This window comes from Oreochromis aureus, linkage group 13, assembly GCF_013358895.1.
Source record: "Oreochromis aureus strain Israel breed Guangdong linkage group 13, ZZ_aureus, whole genome shotgun sequence".
Taxonomy (NCBI): Eukaryota; Metazoa; Chordata; class Actinopteri; order Cichliformes; family Cichlidae; genus Oreochromis; species Oreochromis aureus.
In genome coordinates this window covers 7,541,176-7,555,530 of record NC_052954.1, presented here as the reverse complement: position 1 = coordinate 7,555,530, position 14,355 = coordinate 7,541,176, and the positions used below count along the sequence as shown (strand labels likewise).

The window sequence follows — 14,355 nt, the reverse complement described above, 5'->3', positions numbered from 1 at the left end:
TTGGATTAAAAATGGGATGTCACTCAAGTTCATATGTGTGTGAAAGTATACAAGCAAATACTTTTGGCAGTAAAGTTTATGTGTAGATTTCTGCTAAACAAAACGGAAATAATATGCTGGAGCTTCACTCACCAAAACCTAAGCACACATTTCTTAGACTAGTGTACCACAAAGTTCCTCCTTATGATCTATAAGATAATGCCAGAAGGTGCAAACAGCAAAAACACAGTGGAAAATCTTCACTCTGTAGAATTGTTATGAAGGTAGAAATCAGCTCTACATAACAAAACCATTTTATTTTGCAGCAGGCTATAAACATGCTACTTGCTGAATATATGGGAGCCTAAGGGGAATGTCTTAAGTTTTTACTAGTCTGAAGTTGCCATTAGAGGAAGTGCAGTTTTGGCACTTCCTTATTGGCTTCATTTCTGACTGTTGGAGGTTGCCACTTGAGACTTCTGGCCTCTTTGGTTTTTGTCTGTCTGCGGCATGCGTGCGATCCAAAGCAACACTGTTGTTCCCAGTAATTAATATTTACAGGGCACATATACAGAAGCTCACATCAAGCAATAAAACTGTGACCGTTTCTAAGAATGGCCTCATTTTGCTCCTGCTCACCAGACACACACATGCATTCACAGGCGTTAACAGCTCCGATGTTGAGCAAACTGGGGCCGACAGGCGTGTGAGTGATGGTCCTCAGCTGCCCTGGCAGTTCCAGGGATGGAGCCTAGCCTTCACTAAAAATATGGCCTGTAATTTAACCAAACCCTCCCAGGGAGTCCGAGCGGGCTACGCGCGCTAAATTAGGAGCTCATCTGAGCACTCTGTGATTGCACAGCACCACTCTCTCCTGTCTGCTGCCTCGCCTGCGCTTTTTACGTCTCCACTGTGACTGATGTTGGTCAGTCACAGAGAGGGAGCATGTGCTCTTGTGAGTGTTTGTCTGCATGTGCACTATACCGTCTGAAAGATAGTATCAGGAAACTGGATAGGAGACGTGAGAGTGAAGAGTTCTAATATTTATTTGGCTTTATTAAAATAGAACAACAAACCACTGGCCAGCCAGACCGATGTAACACGACACAGCTGACTATGTACATTAAATGCATGTAATCATAATGTCATTTTGTCTATTGGGAACACGGAGATTTACAGGCTTTATACTGACATGCAGAATTTAACAGTGGAGCATATTTTATTGCAGCCTGCACCTCTAAACTTGGCTCCTTACAGAAATAGAGAGTTGATATTAAATGTCATCCACACAGAAAATAAGGTCAGCAGCTCACTAATGAACTCCCCGGCAGCAAAGTCTTCAGGTACCTGCCAGCACTGACTTACTCTATGGCAGGGGTGTCAAACTCCAGGCCTTGAGGGCCAGCGTCCTGCAGGTTTTAGATCTCACCCTGGGTCAACACACCTGAATCAAATGATGAGTTCATTACCAGCCTCTGAGAACTTCATAACATGTTGAGGAGGTCATTTAGCCATTTAAATCAGCTGTGTTGGATCAAGCACACACCTAAAACCTGCAGGACACCGGCCCTCGAGGCCTGGAGTTTGACACCTGTGCTCTATGGCTTCCTGATCCACTGCATTAACACAATACGTGTCCTTCATGAAACGTCCTTAAAACATAATGGAAGGTTCACATGACCCCCCCCCCCGGCAGGAATATAAAAGCACAGGAGAGGAAAAACATTATAAGCTCATTACAGACCGCAGGCAAAATGAACGATAACACATGGAGCTATTTCATTATTTATCATTTAAATAACTAGTTAACACTTTTATTTGCACTTTTTTCTTCATATTCACATTCAAGTCTGAAGATTATGTTCAAATCTGTCTCCCGTGTGTTTTCAAGGTAACCTGGTTCTCTTTCTGTTGTCTTGTATCGTGATTCCTGGCCTCTACAGGCCAACCTTTAAGAGATTTTTAGGGCTCCACTCACACGCCGCTCCACTTCATCCTCTTCTACGCCATCTTCACCTTACAGCAGCAGCAATGTTTGACACCACAGCTTATGGTACATTCACGCTGCGAGCAAAAGTACCCAAAATCTTTTTCCTGTTTGTTTGTTTGTTTGTTTTTTAAATCTAAACAGCGCAAATCCTCTCTCTGAACTTCTGATCTTCTTTGATTCTCTTTTGGCCCACATCCACATGTGTCTTAAGTCAAATACAGACCTCATTCTGAACAATCAGATTACAGTTTATGCAGTTTCTACATCCTTTGCCTTGTCATGAGAAATAAAGGCAGACAAACTATGAACGCTACAGTTTTTGAATTAGGAATGTGAAGAACAAATCTGTTTTTTCTCCAAAGACACACAGTTAGCAGAGTTAGGTTAACTGGTGATTCTAAATTGCCCATAGGTGTGAATGAGAGTGTGAACGGTGGTCTCCCAGCGTTAGCCCTGCGACAGACTGGCAAAGTGTCCATGGTGTACCCACCTCCTCTTGCCTGGCTGGGATAGGTCAGAGTTGAAGGTCAGAGGGCAGCTTTTCTGGAAATCACCTAGGATTTTTAAATTCATTCTACAGTTGCATGTTCTAGGAGGCAAACTGTAAATTGAAATTTTCATTCAAATCTTCTCAATTGCTCAGAAGCATGATTGAAAGCTAAAGTTTGTTTTCATGGTGTCCTGTATCCCCGTTGCAGTAACTGTTTAAACTGTTTCAGCTGCTGCCCTGACCGGTAATCATCTGTGGGTTTCAGTGGTGACGCATCCATAAATCAGCACCTCTTCATGAGAGACACGTGTCTCACGTCAGTAAGTGGGACATATCTCAATATGTGGAAAGTGTGCACACGTGGTCACCCAAAACTCACAAACACATTCATGAACATGCCGAACATCAGTCAGCTTCAAACTGCTAAAGATCCATGATGATAAACTACATCGAACTTCATGCACTTGTTCTAATTTTGCAGTATGAAGACACCATGTAGTAGCTACATCTGGTGGGTGCTTGGCTTGACTGGAGGCTCTAATTAACCTTGTCATTTAAAACCCACTGATATCTACAGGAAGTGAAATCATCACAGTGATTTCACGAATGCTCCCCCTCCCGCCACCATCCCAGCCCAACGCAGGGAGCGGTGCCTCCAATGTAACACCTTCAGCAGGAGTACTACATGTATGAGGTAATTGTTGTTTGGTCATGTGAGCCGCTGCAGCAGCTGTCAAATGTGATGATAGCAGGAGAATCCTCGGCACCGCCCCCTTCAGCTGATTGGACGGCTCGTAGTCGCCTAGGGACCATCAACCAAGAGATCAGCTTATAGAGGGAAGAGGTGGGCGGTTATGAAGATTAGTTTTAACAACACACGGAGATTGAAGAATAGAAACTATTGATGTTGTAAAACTTTACAGCAGGGCTGGACTGGGACAAAAAATCGGCCCGGGCATTTTGACTAGAGACCGGCCCACCAGGTATTATAGGAAAAGCCATAAAACCTTTGAATGAATACAAATGCTGTTGTGACAGTGATGTACACCGTCTTGTTGGTATATATGTATCAGTCTAATAAACTTAAACCTTCACCATCCTCCCTATTCTGGTATTCTAAACAGTACCCGAAAGTAGACTGCTTGGTCGAGTTAACCTCCTGAACTATCTACAACACGTGGTGAAAACCTGAAATTAAGACAGAGAAGACTAGAGGTGAGACATGATCACTACTGATTACTGATGACAGATTTAGATATATTTTCATAAACCATTCATTTACCACATCAATAAACAGCATGGCAGGGCAAAATATTTTTTCTAACATGGCAACTTTTAAAAAGTGAAAGGAGACAGAAAGAGGTGAGAAAGAATAAAACTTAATTGACTTTTTGATGGCATTTTACACACAGTACTGGTACAGAATCTAGAAAATGTGGGAAAATAGTGGCATCATATACAGTACTTAGCTACTTCTGAAGAAATTATGATGGGACCCTGAAAAAAAATTACTACGTACAAAAATGGATTTCTATACATTTTACATCAGATGAAAACGTTTGTTGTAAGATTCAGATAATTATTTAATAAAAGCTAGACATTTTAAATGAGAATAAGAAAGAAAAGTATTTCTTTGTGCCCACCTTTCCCTGTTAATGGAGGGGAGAGGAGAAGAGGCAGCTGTGCAGCAAAGACACAGAATAACTCCAGCTTTGTGTCTTTTTCATTGTAGCTGAAGTCCGGGACAAACTGTGTTCCTTTTCACCTCAATACGAAACACGCAATATTTTCTCTGAATACGAGACGATTCCGTTTTTTACGGGACGGTTGGAAACTAATAACTAACCTTATAAATAAGATAAAACAAGTTCAACATCAATAAAATAATAGCACCCGCCCAGCAGTATATAAACTCCGTCATGCTAGCTAGCACGCAGTACGAGTTATTGTAACTGACTGTAAAAAGTCAGCATAACGAAAATAAACTACCCCTAAACTTGGTTTATATCTGACCCAGATAGACTGCAGGTCATAACTTCTTACCTGAAGTTCAGTTCACCGCCTCGGGTCTCTGCTCCTCCTGCCTTTCCGTCACCGTCATCCACCTGCCAGCGTGTTGCATCTGCTGGCCTCCACCACTTGCTAATGTTACTGAATCTGTGGAAGCTCCGCAACAGCCACCACCAAACAATTGAGTTATTTTTACACATCTCCCAGCATCTGGCCAATCCACCACCTTTCAGTGTTTATACCGTTATGGGGGGGAGAAGAAAAAAAAAACCATCGGCCCATAAAAACGAAAAATCACCATCGGCCCACCGGGCAAATGCCCGGTATGCCCGATGGCCAGTCCAGCTATGCTTTACAGTAAAGCCTCTGACCTCTGTCTGACTTCTGACATCTCAAGTTTAGCAAACTGGTGTTGTTGTGCTACTGTGACTTGTGCTTATTTGCTGACTCTATTATTATTATTTTTTTCTTTCACACAATCAGTTTCTAGATATGAGACGTTTCCTGCCAAACTGTGACTTTGCTGATTATAAATGTAGATTGTGTTTTCACTTGACGATGGTATCTGGTTTATCTGGTTATATTTTACTGCTGTTCTGCTGCTGCACTGCCTCATCTCACATTTATAAAGTCAGAAATAAAACTAAAGATATGGTGTGAACATGGACTGCAACAGCGCTATCAAATGTGTGGTCTAAGCGAGACGAGCTCTTCAAAACAAACTTGTCTCTTGTTGCCTCTTAAACTTTTAAGATTAAGAAGTCTTTACCTGACTCTGGGATTCCCCTTTGCTTTCTCCAGGTCCTGACTCTTTAAATGCCCACAAAGCAGAGACAAAATATGGAGAGACAAGAAAATAGGCTGCACATGTGCCTGCTCACTCCTTTTCACTTCAAAAAGAGTCGCTCCTTATTAAGATGGCTACAGGTGCACTAATTCAAGGAGACAGCCCACACCTGGCCAACTACATCGCAGAGGTCAAATCTGTGTGCCTCCTTCACTCCTTTCATAAACACATGCCTCCTCCTGTGGCGTCTCCATCTGCAGCTCCCTGGTCCCATCTCACATATCGCTTATTCCATCCATCCCACACACACACACACACACACACACACAGCAGGACAGTAAGGATGGATCGTCTATTCATCCTCGCAGCCACAAAGTCATGTGAAAAGCAAACAGAGAGAGAGGGAGACGCCTAAATTTAGAGGCTGAATGTTGACTTAGACTTAAGTTACACCATTTCTAAACTGACAGGCTGGGCATATTCTTTCATTTTATTAACAAGTGTTCAGTGACACATGCATGTCTGGCCAACATATATCACTACTGTCTTTATTTAAAGATTTATTGATACTTTAAAGGAGGTTTAATGTAATTTTCTTCCATGGACATCCTACTGTGAAGCTTATAAGCCAATAAACTTTGTACCAGCCTTGGACTGAGAAAGATTCAGATGGTGTGTGTGTGGAAACTAATGGTAAGTTTGTCTCAAAAGCAGGATATTGTTTTATTTCCTGTAACACCCCTAACAGAAATCTAATGTTTGCACACAGGATCCTTCTAATGAAGCGTAAATGGCTAATTACTGTGTGATCCAGGCATTCACAGCAGGCGTACTGTACTTTATCCGGAGCCCCTTGGTTTTAAACCCAAGCCCCGCCTCTTCAGTAGGCTAAGCGCACCCACCTTATCCACCAGCGGCACAGTGCGCCAGGGAGCAAGAGCGCAGGCTGCACCGGGGAGCGGGCACGGTGGACATGCAGTACCGGCAGACTGCTTCTCCCATAAAACGCTTCCGATATTGGGTTTAAGGAGACAGCTTATTTGAAAACCGGCTTGGGCCGAGGGGATCTTATTCTTTCTGACGGTCGTACAAAAAATAAAATTAAAAAAGGAACTCACTGACATTTGGAAGAACCTGATGGGTGGTGGGGAGGAGGGAGAACGATGCAGTTCCAGCCCGACTCGGTGAGCCGCGCAGTCCGCCTCCGACGCTGGTGATGCCCGCCGTGCGAGGATCACCGCCCAGCAGCAACAGCAGCAAGAGGAGGAACAGGAGGAGGAGGAGGAGGTCGGGATAACAAGGGCGTCAGGGGCCGATGATGTCGTTGGGAAGGTCGGGATCATGGCAAACGGAACCGGTACTATCATGTTAAAATGCGTCGTGGTCGGAGGCGGTGCGGTGGGTAAAACGTGTCTGCTGATGAGCTATGCCAATGACGCCTTTCCAGAGGAGTATGTACCCACGGTCTTTGATCATTATGCAGGTAGGAACACAGTTCTGCTGCTCGCCTTTCTGTCTTTATTATCTCATAATAGCGTGACATGCTGAACTGCTGCCGCTCTGTGCTCACTGATAATTGGCCACATGCGAATCTAACAGAAGAGAGATTTTAGAGACCCCCCCCCACCCCACCACCCTTCCTCCAACTGCATTGCATCTGTTGCTATAACCAAAACCACTTGTTTGCCGTCTTCATAGCACAGAGGGGCTGGGACCCCCCCACCCACCAGCACTCCCCACCCTCACCCCTTGCTTCCTCCTCTAAACTGCTCTTTGTCATTTCCTTACAGTGAGCGTCAACGTCGGAGGAAAGCAGTACTTGTTGGGACTGTATGACACAGCTGGTCAGGTAAAGTTTATTTTTTCCTCTGGCTCTGTGCCAAGCACGTCAAGGACACGCACACACGCTCCAGCTCTATCTCGGTCTCCCCATGTGCTCCTGGGACCAATAACTATCCAACAGTGCCTTCGAAACGCCCACAGGCTTCATATTCAGGCCAGACACTAAGCTGCAACAGGTGATGGGTTGAAAGGATGAAAGGATGACAGGTGGGGATGCGGGTGGGGTTTGGAAGAGGGGGAACTGGTTTTACTCAGCCGTGAGCCGGTCACCAGTCAGCTGCTCCAACATAGAGTAACAGGAGTACTGTAGGCACGCCTCAGAAAGAGATTTTACACTTCAGAACAACTCTAGTGCTATTCTCTTGAATGGAGTCAACTAATTTACACACTGACTGACGATTGTGAGTGATTAATCAGTCAGTTTGCAACTAATGGATTCTCTTTTTAATAAAATATCAGAATAGTGAAAAAAATTAATAATAATTTGAGTAAATAAACCTTTGATTTTATATATTTCAGGTGAATTATGCTCATAATTGTTGCTTCACATCTATGAGGGCAAACGATGTGTGATTATTAATAAAACTTGGAGCTGTAGTGATGATGTATACTTTTAAAATGTAGAAAATATCAGCTGATACTGTCTGCCAAAGGCCTCGCAACTCCGCCCTAGATTCTGGCTGACATCCAGAGGATAGAAATTAGAATTCGTGCCAATAAACTTTTGTTAAATTGTTTTCTTAAGCTGTTGGTCCGGTTTTAGTTTTTCTTTATATCTTAAAATTGTGTTAATTTGTCATGAATCAAGTAATAAATCAGATCTGCTTGACAGATGTTCTATTGTACTATATATAGTACTATGTTACTATTTCCAAAGTATACCCTGCTGTTAAAAAATGTTTAAAAAAAATTCCCTATCCTTCCGAAACGACTGGTTTAATACTGGAAACCAGATACAAGCTGATTGCAAAGCTACTCACTGTGGAAAAACATGCAGCTGAAAACAGTAATCGGTTTTAAAAGTTCCCTCTGGTGGTGCATTTACGTACTTGGGAGAAATAACCTTCATGATTTGAGAGCTAGTGGACGCCAACAACCTGCTTAATTGGAAAAGCTATTATATTCACATCAGCGTTCTCACATCTGCTCACTTTTTATCTTCGGGGTTTGGAAGATGCAAATCAAATCTCGCTGCGGTCCAGCTCATGACTGTGTGGTACTTTGCTAAAGCCTCCGTGTGTTATTTTGCTGTGTTAGCTTGCAGTAGTATGTGTGCAGAAAATTACAAATTTACACTGTGAAAAAGACCAATGTAGGATCAGGAGCTGTAATCTTATGGTTTTAAATGAGAAGGACTCAGCAGCTGTGCAGAAGCACACTTTAGTTTTCTGAATATGATTTGATATGATTTTTAAGTGACACCCCCAATGCCTGCTTGTGGTTTTCAGAGAGGAGTTGTATCTGGGCCCCAGTCAGCCCGGTAGCTCTTACAAATATGGTCCCGTCAGTAACGGCACCGTGGGCCGCAGACCCACCCTTATTGAACCGGAGCGTCTGAAGGACTTTGGTGTGGAAGAACTTCTCAACGGTGATGTGAAAGTCCACGAAACCAAAGTAGTGATGGCTCCTGAGGTTGTCCTCATGGACCCCCCCAAAACCAGGCGAGTCAGCGAGTTCAGGATGATCCCGAGACCTCCTGCCCAGTACCTCCGCTTCGAGGACATCAGCGCGGCAGCCTTCAGGATCCAGTCAGGGATGCAGAAGACGCCTTGCACGGTACACTAACACAGAATATGTGCAGGAGAACGTGCAATAAAGGTGACCTTTGACCTTTGTTTGGGAGCTGACATCACTTCCTTCAGTTTAGACAGAAGTTTAATTTGACAGGACAGCAGCCAGGCATCACATATCTAAGGAAGATTGCTGTAAAAGGACCACAAGAGGGTGAACTAATATCAGAACTAGTCTGAATGGGATGCAGATTTTTGCTCATGGAAAAACTGAACAAAGCATTCATGGTCTGTGTTACTTTGATACATTTTAAATAGATGATTTTATGTTAGAATTAAGTTGTGCAGAGCTTTTTTGTACCAGGTTCTAAACATGTTTGCTTTTGCTTAAAAATGGGAAAGTTTAACATTTGGGTTTTTAGGGATTCATTTTAGAGTATGCCTTAAGTTAAATGTGATCTGACAACAGTGTAATGCTATCTGAGTGCAAACTGGATACACAGAAGTGTCAGAATTGATGTAAATTGATGGAGTGATGAAGGCAGAGTCGCTCTAGAAGAAGGCCTTGTCACTTGTCACCCACCTTGAACCACCTCTCTCCGTCTCAGTAGTCACCAGGAAAAAACAAACAAACAAAAAACTCCGATATGTGCTTTTGCTTTCCCCAAATAATCCCCCCCAGAAGTAGAGTTACATTTTTAGGTTAGGTGGGTTTAGTTTCAGTTAGTCTCTAGAGTGGGTTTGGGTCCTTGGACGTTATACTTTTGCTGATTCAAGACCCTCCCATTAGTTTCAAATCAGGAGTGCCATGTCCCTCTTTTATAATGTCTCTGCACATCTCTGCATTTTCACTGTGCGTGGTTGTGTGTCACTGCTAATAACCACAAAACGCACAAAGAAAAACTCTTTTAATTGAGGCTTGCTTTGACATAACTACTGTTGATGAAACTGTTAGTGGAACAGGTGATAATAACTAAAGATCACCCAAAGGTGAAGCCCTCGTGGGGACATCATCGCTAATAATGCACTGCAGCTTTTAGCCAAGTTAGGAGGAGCCCTCATATCTGCTTCATACTTTATATTGCATTATGCCCACCAAGTGCGAAGCAGATTGGATTAACGGCTGTTGGCAAAAAGCAAAGAGCAGGCAGGGACTCCTGGAGCTGGATGAGCACCAGCGTTTAGGTGAATTCATGCAAAAATAACATAAAAATTGAACATGACTCGGGGCAAAGACCATGGATTTCATACATCAGGAGTAATTATATGAAGTGAAAACTATTTCAGCATGCATGTGAGCACCTGAGTGGTTTTTCGCTGCTGGAGCTCTTGAAATATGCTGCTTCTTTTGTGTGCTCAGTACTCCAGATTGTCCAAACAGTACGGGATGGAGATCTACCTGAAGAAGGAGCACCTGCACTACACCGGCTCTGTGAAAGAGAGAGAGTGCTGTACCTGCTCACCTCCCTCACGCAGGTACATTGGGGCGGGGGAGCTGAAAAAGACGCTGTGCGTGCATATTTGTTGCATGTGATTATATGTCAGGTGTGTGTTTCTGTGCTTGCAGCAGCAGCAGAGGATGGGTGTGATCGTGGCCACTGACTGTAACTTCTCCATGGCCGTGGCGCACCACGCGGTGGAGCTGAAGATCCCGGTGTTTGTCATCATGCCGTCAAGTTGCTCCTCGCCCCGCCTCAGGATCTACAGAGACTACGGCGCCATGGTTATCTCCTACGGCAGCACCGGCCGCGATTCCCAGAACCACGCCTGCCATCTGGCCAGAGAGAATGGATACCTCTACCTGGAAGAGTCAGTCTAACATTCATATTAGGACTTGGAATGAGAGTTTCTGTGTCTGTGCAGTACTAACTGATGTTTTAGTATCTTAACATAAGGCTGCTCTTCCTCTCTTTGCTGCTGAGCAGAGATGAAAATGCAGCGTACCTGGCAGGACTGGGCACTGTGGGCATGGAGATCTATGAACAGGTGCCCAAACTGGAGGCAGTGGTCATTCCTGCTGCAGGACAGTATGGTCTACTGGCTGGCACCGCTGCAGCCATCAAACACCTCGACTCTCGCATTCTTGTCGTAGTAAGCAGACATTGAGAAGCTGGAGTTTCATATCTTCACATCTTCACTGTATGCTCATTGCTTGTCCCATCTCATATCACTGGTTACAGATCATATAGTAGATCTACATCCTTACTTTTTATTGCACAATTGCTTCTAGCTCCCTCGTATTGACACAAGTGCGTTTTTCATTCTGCACGGGTTACGAAACAAGGCGACTGTATTTGAAGTGGTTTCCCTTGTTCCTCCATCTGCCCACAGCTGAACCTCTGAGAGCTGCCGTGCTGTTTGCACTGAAGGCACAGAACAGCCCTCTTGCTCTATTTTCAGCTATAAAGAAATATCCTGGTACAGCTTGTGTTGCGAAGCTTTCAAGCAAATATATTACCACATTTGACCCAGTAGTGAAGACCTATATATTATGCAACACTGAGGCTGATTAGGGCTCCCAGTCAGTACAGAGATGGTCCTGTTTCAATATTCATACAACAGTTTCACATTTATAATTAATACTGTGTATACCATTTTATAATATATTCATATATTCACAGTAGGAAAAGTGGTGCGCATGCAAAATATAAGGCACTGCAAAATAAGTGCTAGTCTGTTTTTGTTATATAGTCCAGTAATATTGTTCAGAATGAGGATGAACTGCCGTAAGATCACTTAGTGATGCCTTTGTGAAACTACCTATGAACACATGTCTGCACAATTAGCATTAACATTCAGTCCTGATTAGCCTGTCAGGTTGCCTGTATGTTAAATATGGATAGCAAACATGGTAAACACTACCATGCTCAATGTTAGCATGTCAGTATCATTTGAACATGCTAATGCTAACATTTAGCTCAAACTGCGACTGTGCTTCAGTGGCCCTGTTAGCACTGTTGGCTCACAGGAAAAGGTTCCCGGGTTCAAAACAGTGCAGACTGTCTGTTTTTTCTCCACCATCCAAAAACTCAGTTCCAAAAATGCTAGCTTGATCTTGACTATGTCAATCCAGGACACTGTGCAAAAGCGATCTCAACAGTTTTACTCCACAGTGAAATGCAGGTTAGAAATCATCATCATCAACACTTGAGAACATTAACTAACTCACCTTTCTTCAACAGGGAGTTGAACCAGAAGATTTCCCTTTGCTGCTACAATCTCTGAAAACGAACGGTCCAATCAAAGACATGCACAGCAACCCCAATAAGAAACTTTATGGAGGTAAACTCATTTCTTGTTCTGCTGAAGTCACGTACCACACCTTCCCCTCATGAAGGGGAAGATAGTAAAAAAAAAAAAAAGATTATGTGCACATTATTTATTGTTAGAAACTCCTTTTTACTTTTTCCTCCTGCAATAAAGGAGCTTGATCATCTGTCTCTCCTCAGATCTTATGGAGCATTCACTTGGTGTTAACACCTTTCAGCTGGCACAGAAACTGGTGGACAAAGTCATCACTGTCAGGTACTGCACGTCCACATCACATTTATAGAATTAAACTTTTGTGGTTTTTAAAATATCTGACTTCACTGTACAGATGTATTATTACTCCCAGAACACAAATACCTCTTTTACACTGACGTGGTGCTCGTGCAGAGCTAGATTTGCCTTGGTGCTGGCTCAGTCCTTCAGGCTTCACACCAAAAAGGCTGTTAACCTTTCTGCTGGAAACCCTGTGGTTCTACATTAGGCACAAGCACACATCAATGGAAAAAGGCATGAAAGAGACTGCTGTTCAAGTGTGTTAGGGAGAGAAAAACACCAAGCAGCGTTGGAGACACAGTGGACCAGAGCCATCGTCGACAGGAGATTGCCTAGGGTTCAGAATTTCAACAAATAATCACAAGAAGTGCATCTGGTGTGAACACAATCACATTTAATTTCGTCTGGTTATGGACTGGCTCTGAAGATTCAGGTGTGAATCACCTCAAATGATAGGTCCATCATCTTGTCAGTTATATCTTTATGGATGTTGGGGCCCATGTCGAAGTCTAATTTTGGTAATCGGATATCAAAGGAGTGCATTTTTCTTTCCTTTTCTTACAGTGAGGAAGACTCTCTGGTGGCAATGCTGCGGTTTCAGGAGTTCGAACGCTCCACTGTGGACACAGAGGGAGCCATGGGATTGGCTGCCATTTGGCCGGACAGCTACCAGAACTAAAAGGCAAAAGTGGGTCAAGTGTATTAATTTCACGGTTTCCTACCTGAACCATGTAATTTCTCTTCACTCATTGACCTTCTAGTTTTCAAACAGTGCAAATTCCCACTAAAAAAGAAACATATATATATATATATACCTACATGTATTTTAAATATAGTCCTAACTCTGAGGGCTCAAATGTTTTCCTTAACGCCTGAAAAGCTCACATTCTGGCAACATAACAATGTCAGCGGTGCTAATCCTTTTGGCTGCAGATAAACTAAGCCTTCCTCTGTGTCTGCTGCAGGGTGGCTGTGGTGGTGAGCAGCGCTAACATGGAGCTGGAAGTGGTGAGGCAGTGCATGGACCGAGCTTTGGTGTTGGACAACCGGATCAGTAAGTTCTCAGTGCAGCTGGGAGAGTGGCCAGGAGACATGGCTAAGCTGCTGGATGTTCTGACCAGAGAGGACGTCAGGTAGAGTAGGAACGTATTCGGACTTAATCGGTTTTGTTTTTAACGTTGCCCTGTGCCACCTTTAGTTTATTCATTCCTTCGCCTCTTTTGTCTTTTTCCTCCCAGGTTGTTGGACGTCTGCCATCGTAGACACAGCGATAAGTCAGAGCTCTTCAAGGCAAAGGTAGGCGACTAATCTGTCCTCTTCACTTCATTCTGTTTCCTCCTCCTCTCCAATCCGCTCATCCACTTTTCCTTTATTGCCGTGGAACTCTTGGCTTGGAGTTGGTGGGAATTAAAAGACCAAAAATACAAATACATATTTAAAAGATATAAAAAAGTAGCATTGCTCAGTTCACTACCCACCTACAGCTTTACTTGGTCTGGTACAACCATTAGCCAATTTTGGCTGTTGTTTTAGCAAGTTACAAACACAGTGTTGCTATGCAACAGTCAAGTTATGACGTAACTTGACTGTAAAATGACTATAAATCTTGGGCCATCTTAGCTTTTTTAAATAATGGATTTGTTTTATTCTCCTTCGTTTCTAAAGCTCAGGGATGGAGCAGACTTATCATGTAATCTCCTGGCTCTGCATTCTTACCCCACAGTCTCCACTGACAATTTGTACTGCTTATTCAGAACTAGTGTCAGGAGGTGAAAGGTGTTGCATAATGCAACAAGCAAACCTCTCACTGCCCTAATTCTAGAGTGTGTGTGTGAGACAGAGAGTGACGTAAGAAGACTAACTGTATGTGTGTGTGTGTTGACAGGTGGAGTGTGTGGTGGAAACCAGGGATAAGATGCAGAGCGCTCATCTGCGCAAGACGCTGAGCGAGCGCTACCCCTCTATATGCTGGCTGGACCGGTGA

General features: G+C 43.5%; 2 protein-coding genes across 2 annotated transcripts; both read left to right on the top strand.

Moving 5' to 3' along the window:
* The first annotated feature begins 6,416 nt into the window (after nt 1-6,416).
* Nucleotides 6,417-10,271, top strand: LOC120443443 (rho-related GTP-binding protein RhoQ-like). The gene is made up of 4 exons (XM_039622153.1): nt 6,417-6,739; nt 7,047-7,105; nt 8,547-8,874; nt 10,189-10,271. The coding sequence occupies exons 1-3, from the start codon at nt 6,598-6,600 to the stop codon at nt 8,580-8,582; spliced, it is 237 nt and encodes a 78-aa protein (XP_039478087.1). The 5' UTR covers nt 6,417-6,597; the 3' UTR covers nt 8,583-8,874; nt 10,189-10,271.
* On the top strand, nt 8,719-14,355 carry LOC116318514 (L-threonine ammonia-lyase). The gene is made up of 10 exons (XM_039622084.1): nt 8,719-8,874; nt 10,197-10,304; nt 10,396-10,637; nt 10,754-10,919; nt 12,011-12,110; nt 12,278-12,353; nt 12,936-13,028; nt 13,337-13,504; nt 13,610-13,667; nt 14,257-14,355. Exons 1-10 carry the CDS (start codon nt 8,719-8,721, stop codon nt 14,353-14,355), a joined length of 1,266 nt encoding a protein of 421 aa, XP_039478018.1.